Source organism: Nicotiana tabacum, chromosome 13 (genome assembly GCF_000715075.1).
Source record: "Nicotiana tabacum cultivar K326 chromosome 13, ASM71507v2, whole genome shotgun sequence".
Classification (NCBI taxonomy): domain Eukaryota; kingdom Viridiplantae; phylum Streptophyta; class Magnoliopsida; order Solanales; family Solanaceae; genus Nicotiana; species Nicotiana tabacum.
This window is the reverse complement of record NC_134092.1, coordinates 101,992,133-102,004,462: the sequence shown is the minus strand read 5'-3', so window position 1 is coordinate 102,004,462 and position 12,330 is coordinate 101,992,133. Positions and strand designations below refer to the sequence as shown.

Here is a 12,330-nt window from a genome sequence, read left to right as displayed (position 1 = left end):
AAATACAAGTTACATATTATTCTATGTATTATCTCTAACAAATCTCATAAATCCTTCAAGGTTCGGAGGAGGTTGCGTTGGTGGTGGTGGAAAAGAAGCTTGTTCATCACCACTTCCGGGCGAAGCCGAATCCTCCGTAAGTTCCGCTATCATTTCTTCATAAGCTTCATCTATCGCCGGTTGTGCTTCTGCAATTCCAAAGTTTCTTCTTTCCGAGCGGATCCAATCTCTAAACAATACTGATTTTTCCAAGCTATCCCTCATAGACGCTCTATGATCACCTATTTGCAGTCTTGCTTGACTGAAAGCGCTCTCTGATGCAACAGTTGAAGCTTGAATTGATAAAATATCCCGAGCCATCCTTGCAAGAACAGGAAAATGTTTTTCCCTTGCCTTCCACCATTCCAAAAGATCAAAAGAGCCGTCTGGATTCTCCTTTTCAAGTCCCTGAGACAAATAAACTTGAAGCTCATTTAGATGTGAAGTTTCATCATAATTTTCACCTTGAGACCCCCTGAACTCCGTCCAAGATTTAAGAGCTTTTAAGCCCGCAACTCTTTTAGAGGATTGTGAGCTAGACGAAGTAGGGGTTGGAATAGTTGGCCTAGCATGCTCTAAGGCAAGTTGATAAGCATTATAAACTGTTTGAGCGTTAATCTTAATTGAAGCTTTTGCATCTGCAAGTGTCGCAATTTCCTCATTTGAAAGATCTAAAGCCTTATAAATATTTGAATACCAAAAATGAGGACCTCCCAATTTCATTGTAGGATTTAGCATTGCAGCAAGACCATAAATAGGAGGGATAGGAAAAAAATATTTTTTAAACTTTTGTTTCATTTCATTTATAGCAAGTTCATAAATATCCCCACCCTCACTAAATTCAACAAACAAATCAGATAGTGCTGCAATATAAACTAAACAGTTTGAAATAGTAGGATAATATTGCCCAGAAAATGCATTTGTTGCAATTTGAAAATGTTCTAAAAAATCTAAAAGAATTTTAACATTAGTCCAATCTTGAGTGGTAAGCATTTCATCATCATCTTCACCACCTACCCGAGAATTAAACGTTGCATTAATTGGGTTTCTATATTCATATGCTACTACTAAACTTTCGTACATACAATTCCATCTAGTCGGGCAAGGTTTAGGAACCTTTCTTTCTCTAAGGCCATATTCATCACATTTTTTAAAATACTCTCTAAGTCTACTTCTACGGTTTGAATAAAAAAGCCAATTAAGAGCCATTCTAACCTTTTCAATTTCTATGTTTAATATTCGCATACCATCACCGACAATTAAATGATAAATATGACAAATACATCTAACATGGAAAATATTAGTAAATGCAGGATTTAGTGTTGTTGTAAGCATGCCTATAGCACTGGTGTTACTAGAAGCATTATCCATTGAAATTGCCATTATTTTATCGCTAAAGCAAAAATATCTACAAATATCTGCAACAGTGTTAGCTATAAATTTACCTGTGTGACGCGAATTAATTATTCTATATGCAATTATGCGTTTTTGCATTATCCATTCTTCATCTATCCAATGACTTGTAACAGTTAGGTAATCACAATCATTACCACTTCTACCAATATCAGTAGTAATAGAAATCCGATTAGGTATATGAGTAAATAAATAACGCAAATATTGTTCATATTCATGTTTGAATTTATAAATATCACTCTTAACTGTTGCGCGAGGCCAACCTTTATAAGTAGGATTAAACACTCTTCTAATATAATGAACCCAATTAGGATTAGAAGCAAAAGTATAAGGTAAGCACATAACAGTAATCATCTTTGCTAATTCTTCACGATCTCTATTTGGATCGTAATATAAAATACCTCCAGTGACAGTGTTAATTCCTGGTTGAACTAGATTTGAACCTGTACTAGGGTTAATCGCAGAATCTACACTTGTCCCCTCTAGATGCGCTTTCATTTGAAAAAATCTAGCCTTATCTCTAGGGTGTGTTTTTATGTGCCTAGTCAAACTACCTGTGCCGCTACGGTCTCCTACATATTTATGCGACATTAATTTCCCACAAGTTTTACACTTAGCCTTATTTTTTTCTCTTACTTGAGTAAAAAAATTCCAAACTAATGATGTTTCTAAGCGTTTAGCAGGTTCTCTATTAAAAGTAGGAGTTTCTACAGGTGGGTCGACCGGTGCATCACTTGGGTTATTAAGAGGACTAGTAGGTGTATCATCTAAATCCGGTGCTTGAGTTTCATCATCATCCTCATTTTCCTCATTATTTTCTAAGATGGTTTCATTAGGATAAAGAGCATTCATAATTTCATCATCTAATCTATCACCTGGTGCAACATTATGATAAAATTCACTATCGGTAAATTGAAAACAAGGGTGATCACTATCAAGAATTACGGAAGGAGGAGGACGTCTAGGTTGGCGACTACTTTCAACTTGCTTATCTTTTCTAGGTCGGGGAGCCGGGGAAGGGTAGTTGGTTGGCCACTACTTTCACCGGTTTTATCTTTTCCTTTACCAAACATTTTTTTCAAAGTAAATGCCATATTAATTATAATTATGCAAACTAAACCACACAAAAATATATTATAAAAACGTAAGAGTTGAAACGAGTTTACCGGATTGCCGAACAACTTCTTGAAAATTGAAAATCGTTGAACACTTGAAAACTTCAATTCAACAACTTCACAATTTTTCACGAAATTTCAACAATAAATTAAGTAATTGTAGTAGAGAGATTGAGAGAGATTGAGAGATATTGAGAGATATTGATGAATTGGTGAATAAAAATGAAAGAATGAGGGGGTATTTATAGTTGAGAAATGGGGAAAAGTGTAATTATATAAAGTTTGGGGTTAAAATAAAGTTTGGGGGCCAAATGGCCATTTTTTTAACTTAAAAAACGGTCATATTTTCAGCCCAAACGGCTAGATTTTAAATATGGCCGTTTGATTTTTTTTTTTTTTTTTTTTTTGAAAAATAGCCGTTGGGCCCGCCAGGCCCGCCTGCCGGTCCCGGGCCAAACGGTCCCGGGCTCGTGGGCTCAACCATGGAGACCAGCCCGTGACGGGCTCAGAGGCCCACCAAGACCGGCCCACCCAGGACCGGCCCACCAGGCCCACCAGGCCCGTTAGGACCGCGGGCCCGGTCCGGTCCGGTTCAGGCCCGGCCCACCGAGCAGCATTATGCAGTAGTCATATTCCACGCATTTCAAAAGGAATAGTGGGATTTTAAGTTGAGAAAATACATAAATTGCAGGAATTGCCAATATACCATATGACGATATCACATCAATGAAGTTGAATGGTACATTTGCTTAACTCTAACTTAAAATTATGTTTGTGTTTTATCGCTTAATCTTACCTGTATATAAATTTCTTATAATAGTGACATAATAAATAGTACTCTACTAGTTTATGAATAATGGGCATCGCCAATAGATTTTCTTTAAAATAGATCGATTATTGTATTTCATCATATTGGTCATTCTTTTTAAAAGAAAGTAAAAAATTGGTGGAACTAACTATTCGAATATGCATACAAGCAATAATGTTTCGGCAATAGTAATCCAAATAATTACAGAAAAAACAAACAGAATTTATAGCTGTTTGGCCATGCAAAAATTAGCGCTTTTTCTCAATATTGCTTTCCTCGGAAATACTTTTGGTAAGAACCAGTTTGTATTTGACTAATTAATTTAAAAAATACTTTTGAGCAGCAATTAGTGTTTGACCAAACTTTTAAAAATAATTTCTAAGTGTATTTATCTCAAAAGTGCATTTCAAAAAAATATTTTTTAATAAAAAATATTTTTTTTTATTTTAAAAACCTGCTTCTGTTTCTTCTCAATAGTATTTTTTTTTCTTGCTTGGCTCCAACTTTGAAAAAAGAATACTTATTTTGGAAAAAAAAAACTAAGACCAAACAGGTTATTAGACTTCTACGCCATAGACTTCAAAGTTATGGAGCATTTCCAGCAATAATCATTTCCATACAATTTAAAGCATTTGCAATAGACATAATAGCAACAATAACAATGACATAATCATGTTTTTTTTCTTCTTATTATCTAACTAAAAAGTTTAATTAAGAGAGGGGAATATTACAATCTCAGTTCCCGTTGGAGATAAAATCTCTGATATTTTGAAGAAAATCATTATTGGGAGGCCTGTCTTCTTTCCTCTCATATTTCTCCCCCATTTCTATAGTGAACTCCTCAAACCCTGATTCTCCGCATCTCTTCCACATTCCTTCCCCAAAGCTCCGGTGCCCGAAGTACGCCTCCGCCGCCACTGTCTCACCGTCGTCTCCGGCGACTGTCAACGGCAGCCTCTCGTAATGGCCTCTCTCGATCCCTTCCAGATCGTCCAGCGGCCCAAGCCCACTGCCTTTCACCTTGTAGAGCTCGCCCCTGACCCGGTTACCCGACCCGGGGATGTTGATCAGGTATGGGATTCCGTAGGGCCCGCAGACGAGCGGGAAGGTCTCCACTGTCGTGTACTCACCGACGAAAACGACGTCGCCGGCGCCGATCAGATTTTCCATCAGGAAATGGTTGGGGAATCCGCGCTTTAGGGTTCCATACGTGAAGATTAACCGCGAATCGGTTTTGGTGGGGCCCTCTGCGATTGCCATTAACGTTGGAGTAACTGATTGTTTTCAGAAAAGTGAAAAGAGTAATGAATTTGATAAATTCACACGAGAAAGGGTCCTTACTCACGTGCGACAGTTGGGCCCGGAATCTGTTCTCATGACCCGGGATCATTGGATCTGTGAGTCAGCAATGACGATGCAACTCTGATTTTCTTTCCTAAATTATCTTGTGGCGTTTTATAAAGAAAATCTTTTTTTAGAGAATTATTTTGCAAAGAAAGTATTTTTTGCTCCCAAAAAATGCTATTGAAAAATTAAAGGTTTAAAAAAACACTCTAAAATGTCTGATCTTAGTTTTATGGTGTAATTGATCTTAGATAACACTTTATTTGGATTATTGTTACCAATCATTATGTATTATATTGTACTTTATTGTATTGTATTATATGGATACAAAATTTAGATAGATTGTATTGTTTGATGGTGTTAAATAATATTTTTGTTATTTAGTGTGACTGTATCGTATTGTACTGTAATTTATAAGTTTACTAACAACTTGTTTGGATGGTTGTTACCCATTGTATCGTATTGTATTGTTATCCTAAAACAATATTTGTTTTGATTGTTTTATTAAAATTGGTTGTATTGTATTGTTAAATCCGTTGTTCCGGAACAATAAAAAGTCTCATTTTTTGAAACAACTGATTTGTGTGTGGTGGGATTATTTTCTATTTTTTTTTTAATTATGCCCTAACTTATTACTCCATAATTCTATTTTACCCTTTACTTTCTTTTTATTTTAACTCCAAATCGCCAACCTATAACCTATTTTGTCTTCGTCCCTTTTTTTCCACAACTTCTGCCGCTTTCAACTCCAACGTAAAGGGTATAGGTTTTGTCTTCTTTATGTTTCATTTTTTCTCCTAATGTGATTTTAACTCCAATTCTAATTACTTTAACTCCAATTCTTTGCTCCTTTGTTCTGCCAATTCTCGTTCCTTTCTTTATCATAGTTCTTTATTTTTTTCTAATGATAGTTAACTTTTTTCTTCAGGTTTTTGCTATTGTTTTTAAGTTACAGGTACTTCTATTTACCCGTAAAACAGTACAGTTAAATTTATACGTGGTTTCTAGACAAGTGAATTAATTTGATCATGAAATAATAAAGTAATTGATGAATTATGCAATACTTAGCCTTGATATGGAGACGAAATAACAGAAACATCAGTTCCGGGAACAGGGTTTCCGGGCACAACTGCAATGGAATCAAAAAGTAAGAAGATAAGATTGTATTAAACTTTAAATAGAATGTAGCATAAGTTTGTTAGAAAATTCATGTCTCTTACAATGATAACTGAGCTCATTATTTATAGCTATGTCTAGGGAAGAAGGTCCTACGATCGTGCCCCTCTTTTAATGTCAATTATGAGGGTTATTGATGAAGATATAACGATGAATAAAAATATCAAATTCCCTGTAACGGGTAATCGTCCTTAATGCCATAGAATATTCTCTATTAAATGCTATCGGGCGAAGAGTATTTATCATATCTTTATAAGCGTTATTCTTTCCGGTGACAAACAGAACAGCTGCCTTCGGCCATACCCTTGTCTTGGGTTCCACGTGTCCTCTTTTGGGTGGCCACGTGTCATAGCATATTTTACCCTATACAGATAGTCCCCCTGCTTTCCGGTGACATAACTTTGTGTTACCAAGAAGTTGGTAGAAATACTCTTTTGGCGGAAATTACTATAACTCTCTCTGAAGGCTTCTGACGATTGATTAGACGCATGTCTCTCCGCATTTAATGTCCCGAACACGTGTCATTCCACGATTCAGCACAACTTCTGCCGTTTATCGAGGTAATCATGGCCATGAATTTATCCGCAAAAACTTTTACTTATACGCATCAACCTTCTCTCCTATACTTCCATAATTTTACAAGCTTCCCTTATTTGACTTGCATCCTGCCTTCATCTAATTCTCTTCAAGTAAAAACCTTTTCCTTCTTCCATACAATGGCTTTTTCCTCAAAGCGTACCAGTTTTTCAAAGAACAAGAACAAGGCTGAGGATTCTTCTCCTCCAACAGTGGGCTCCATCATCCTTAGAAGTCTTGTTACTACAAAAGACTTCGAAGAGAAATTTAAATTTCCTATTACTAACTCTCGCACATGGGCCGTCAGTAGGTATCCTTCTTTCATCCGTCCTTCTAGTATTCCTGCTGTGTAGGAAGACTATCGCTGTCATGATTTTGATATTGTTGCTCCTGATCTATCGGAGCAAGTGACCCTACCCAAGGAGAGTTTTATATTTTTTTTTTACGTATCCCTTTACTTTGGGTGCGTTCTCTTTGAGTGGAGAGCTTGACTCTGTTATTGGGGAGTTTTGCCTCTGCTACTAGGTGTGTTTGGCACAACTAAGTCCTTCTATGTGGAGGACGGTTGCTTGCCTTCGGCGTTTGTGCCAGGAGACAGGAGAAGAGCTAATCTTAGCTCATATAATGAATCTCTATTCTCCCAAGATCTTTCGTGGGGGAATGATAAACCTCTACAAGCGTGGCCACCATACTCTGTTATCTAGCATGAATGACGATAACGACCGTGGATGGATGGAATGGTTCGTTGTAGTTGCCACCATATCATTCTGGCAACGGCTTCATCCTTTCCGGCCGCTTGGAACCGCACTCGTAAGCTTTTTGTTTAATATTTCTTTTATTAAATACTCTTCTATACCAGTATTGATCCACCATCCTTCGTCTATTTTAGCAACTCGATGGATCCCACCGATGGTTGAAGGTTAGGACCGGTGGGTCCAGAAGATCTTGGATGTTATGATGCGTGAAACTCGCTTATGGAAAGAACTGGCCCCTAAATACGGGTAGAAGGCCAAAAATCATGGTAATTCAAACTCACCGTGTTTCAATTTTTCATGTGAAGAACTTGATTGATCCCTTCTACCTTGTATATGAAATCAGGTCTACCCGCGGGCTCTGTTACTATCTCCGAGGAGGACATCTTGGTTGATCCTGCTGATGCGGCAAAACTAGTTCAGGAAGCGTTTACTCGAACAAGTATCTCCGGGCCTGCTTCGGGTACAAGTGTATCATTATGGAGTCCCCATCCGGAGGACAAACAGCCAAAAAGAAGACGCTCCTCCACGGTCGGGGAAAAGAATAAGAGGGTGAAAACTGCTGCCCCCGAGTCATCTCAGGAAGTGATGATGACTGGCCCTCCTTCGGGGCCGGTCGTAGACACCCGCACTCGTAAGCTTTTTGTTTAATATTTCTTTTATTAAATACTCTTCTATACCAGTATTGATCCACCATCCTTCGTCTATTTTAGCAACTCGATGGATCCCACCGATGGTTGAAGGTTAGGACCGGTGGGTCCAGAAGATCTTGGATGTTATGATGCGTGAAACTCGCTTATGGAAAGAACTGGCCCCTAAATACGGGTAGAAGGCCAAAAATCATGGTAATTCAAACTCACCGTGTTTCAATTTTTCATGTGAAGAACTTGATTGATCCCTTCTACCTTGTATATGAAATCAGGTCTACCCGCGAGCTCTGTTACTATCTCCGAGGAGGACATCTTGGTTGATCCTGCTGATGCGGCAAAACTAGTTCAGGAAGCGTTTACTCGAACAAGTATCTCCGGGCCTGCTTCGGGTACAAGTGTATCATTATGGAGTCCCCATCCGGAGGACAAACAGCCAAAAAGAAGACGCTCCTCCACGGTCGGGGAAAAGAATAAGAGGGTGAAAACTGCTGCCCCCGAGTCATCTCAGGAAGTGATGATGACTGGCCCTCCTTCGGGGCCGGTCGTAGACACCGTAATGATCGACGATGATGAAGAAGCTAGTGATGAGGGAGCTTCTCTACATAGAAGATGACAATCTTCATCATCTCAACAAGATACTCGACCTGTTGAGATAATTACACTAACCACAGACGATGTTTCGATACTTTGGGGAGAGTTTGATTTGGTAGATAATGCCAACTTTTGTCTTCGGGCCCCAGTTGTTGTGCCCGGTGCTGCAGGACTGAGTACCGGGTCGCTACCGTCTTTGGTTGTCGAGAATCCAACAACCAGCACTGTATTTGATGTAGCTGCTTCTCACTCTTCAATTCCATCAGCTTTATCTCCCTCTTCGCCAACACCAACAACAACTACATCATTTTCATCTGCATCTATTCTTCCACCAGCAGCTGCCACATCACCTCCACCGGCCACACTTGATCATAAAGGAAGTGTTATTCTTCCCCAGTCCCCAGTTTATGGGATTTTGGGGCAAAATTACGCTGCCCCCTCTGGAGATCCGCAAAGGAGGAGGAATGTAACTCTTTCGGTCTCCACTGGATAAAACTTTCTATCCCGGCCGGTGGCGCTTGCTAATTAACTGAAGCCTTTGGCTTCAAAGAAGGATTGGGAAAAGGTTTTGGCTCTCTCGGGAGAGTACTTGTTGAACAACGCCATGCATAACGCCGCAACGGTATATTCTTTACTTCTTTTGTTGTTTCTACTATTTTGCATAAATACATCCTGAGTTTGTTTTTCTCATTTTATAGGCCAACTTCCTTGCTTCCGAGGGCCTTCAAAGGTTGATTAGGGAAAATGAGGAACTTACCTCCGAGCGGGGTCAACTTTTCATTTAATGAGACCAAGCCGTTATTCGCCTCTCATAATTGGAAACTAAGGCTACCGAGGCTGTTGTGTTGGAGACTCGTTTGCAGCAAAGTGAGCAGGAAGTGGAGACCTTTGCCAATAGATTGCCTCGTTGAGGGTCCAATTTGAATAGGTTAGGGCCAAATGGGCTGAAGTCCATAATGCCATTCTTGCTGCATCTGATCGTGAGGTTGCCTCTGCTGAAAGATTGAACAACTTAGAGGCAGCCTTGAATTCTAAGGCTGAAGAGCTTGCTGCTACAGGGGTGAAATATGCCCAACTGGAAGAGAAGCACAAGAGGACTGTTGAGCATAATTATATTTTCAGCTCTATTGTCTACGAGATCGATGTTAGCCTCAAGTCTATTAGATGCACCCAGGAAAACCTTTCTGCTGAGGTCACCCAACTCAAAGAATAACTCAAGTGCCAAATGGCTTCCCTCGTTGTTGAGAAACCTTACTCTATGTACAACATGAGGAGGAAACCCTTGGAAGAGGCCAAAGCTAGTGTCATTGATTTTGATGCCGAAATTGCTAAGGCCCGTGAACTTGAGTTAGCTGCTAAAAGTGGTCTCCCAGTAAGTCTGATGCTCCTGGTCCTTCTGGTTCTGGTTCCGAGTTTTTGGGAACTGAAGAAGAATCAGAGGATGATAATGCTGAAGGCCAAACTGGTGAAGACCAAAATATTGAGCCATTGGTGGATCCATCTACTTCTCCCGGGGACGCGGACACTTTTCTTCCTCCGAATTCCAGAGATACTGCAGTTTAGCTTTTCTTTTCTTTTTCCAATTCTTGTATCTATGTCGTTTTGGGATGTTATTGCAAATAGAAACATCTTTTTGCTCTAGTATTTGTTTGAGTCTTTCTTTCGTTTGAATATTCATGCAAGTCTTTAACCTTTGCATTTTCTTCCTTTTGCTTATGAGTTTTGCGCATGTTTTTCTGTTTGCATCTTATTATGTAAAGCCTGGGGTGTATTTTCCCCGAAAGCATTTTGGCTCTGGATATCAATCCTTTTTCGTGAGGGCTTTTATAAGTATTTGTGCAAGTTTACTTTTCTCGTCCTTTCGTATACGGTTTCGGGTGTATTTTTTCACGAATACGTTTTGATTCCGGACATGAATTCATCCGAAACCAACCCTTTAACGTGAGAGTTTTTATAAGAGAGGGCCCTCTTATGTTTACGGTGCTCTTGAAGAGGACGTCTCCTGTTCATTATGGCATTAGCATTTGAAGTGCTTGTTTAACTTTCAAATGACAAAGTTGATAAAAACAAAAGGATTTCATTTCACTTTATTCCTTCTATTTTCAAAAAGTACATAAGCATTTGCTATGCTGAAAAGAAATTATCATTACTTGTGACTAATTTGTACAACTTGTTTTTATGGGGCTGTCCGCGCAGTCCCCGGTCCCGATGACACAATTTTGTTTCCGGTTTTTTATTCCCGGTTGACGTGGAAGTCATTATATCTTCATATCATTCCCCTTAGTGTTCGAATACGAAGAATGCGAATTAGAACACTGGAAGTTTTGTATCTTCGAAGATTCCACCAATGAATTGCTAGGTAATCCTTAACTCGGTAACATATTTTACTTCCCCTCAGGAATTTATGCTATCGAGTTAGGACTATCTAACAACCCTCTAGTGGTTTGCGCTCGTGAACGGTCGGGTAACCTTCACTCAATAGCAAACTTAACTTCCCGGTGGGAATTTGCTATAGAGCAAAAGATTATCTAACCGTCCCCGAGTGGATCTTTGCTTGTGTCCCTTTCTATTAAAGGTCTTATTGTTGTTGTCTTCGTAGTATGCTTTCTGTTGCTGCCTCGTTAAAAACCTTGCCAGAAAAAACCCAATTGGGACAAAAACTGAACGAAGGGAAAAAGAGTGCAGCACATACTTTCCGCTCGGATAAAGTTTATCAGCAATTTTAAGGTGCGCCACGTTCCAGTTGCTGGGAAACCTTTCTCCATTTTGGTTCTCCAATTCATATGAACCTTTTCCGGTGATAGCTGAAACTCGATATGGGCTTTCTCACGTTGGGCCTAACTTCCCTGCGTTGAAATAACGGAGGTTGGCTCTTCGATTGTAATACTGCTCCATTCTCTGCTTTTGGGATGCCATTCTTATATGCGCTCATCGAGTAGCTCCAAGTTGACTAACATTGTTTCATTGTTTGATTCTTCATCTGCTTGGAAATATCTCAAGGTGGGTTCCCCTACTTCTACTGGGATTAAAGCTTCTGCACCGTATACAAGGGAAAAGGGAGTTTCTCTTATGATCGATTTAGCCGTTGTTCGGTATGCCCATAGAACTCCGGGTAATTCCTCAAGCCAATTACCTTTTGTCAATTCTAACCTTTTTTTGAGGCTTTGAATAATCACTTTGTTTGTTGACTCCGCTTGACTATTTACGCTCGGATGATAGGGTGAAGATGTGATACTCATTATTTTTAAACCTTCGAGGAACTTTGTAATTTTTGCACCGATAAATTGTGGCCCATTATCGCATGCTATCTCTTTTGGTATTCCGAACCTGCAAATTATATTTTCTCACAAGAAATACACTATTTTGCGCTCGCCAATCTTCTGATAAGGACCTGCTTCCACCTACTTAAAAAAATAGTCAGTCAAAATTAAAAGAAATCTTACTTTTTCGGGAGCAGGCAGTAGTGGTCCGATGATGTCCATCCCCCATTTCATGAATGGCCACGGGGACATTACCGACTGTAAGGGTTTTTTCGATTGATGCACCAGTGGTGCGTAGCGTTGGCACTTATCACATTTTCGTACGAAGTCTTTGGCATCTTGGTCTATGCGGAGCCAATAATATCCTGCCCTTACCAGCTTCAGCACTAAGGAATTTACGCCCGAATGGTTGCCGCATATCCCTTCGTGAACCTCTCTCATGACATAGTTAGCTTCGGATGCCCCTAAGCATCGAGCTAGCGGGCCTTGGAAAGATTTTCTATACAATTGGACTCTCTTGAATCTATATCGCGCTACTTTGGCTCGCAGTGCATGGGATGCTTTTGGGTCTTTGGGTAGCTTTCCGTGCTCGAGATAATCAATAAT

At 39.5% G+C, this 12,330-nt stretch overlaps 1 protein-coding gene across 1 annotated transcript; it reads right to left on the bottom strand.

The window, feature by feature from the left end:
* Nucleotides 1–3,970: 3,970 nt before the first annotated feature.
* LOC107802814 (putative gamma-glutamylcyclotransferase At3g02910) lies at nucleotides 3,971–4,957 on the bottom strand. Its single transcript, XM_016626392.2, has one exon. It carries the CDS (start codon nucleotides 4,633–4,635, stop codon nucleotides 4,111–4,113), a length of 525 nt encoding a protein of 174 aa, XP_016481878.1. The 5' UTR covers nucleotides 4,636–4,957; the 3' UTR covers nucleotides 3,971–4,110.
* Nucleotides 4,958–12,330: the final 7,373 nt, after the last annotated feature.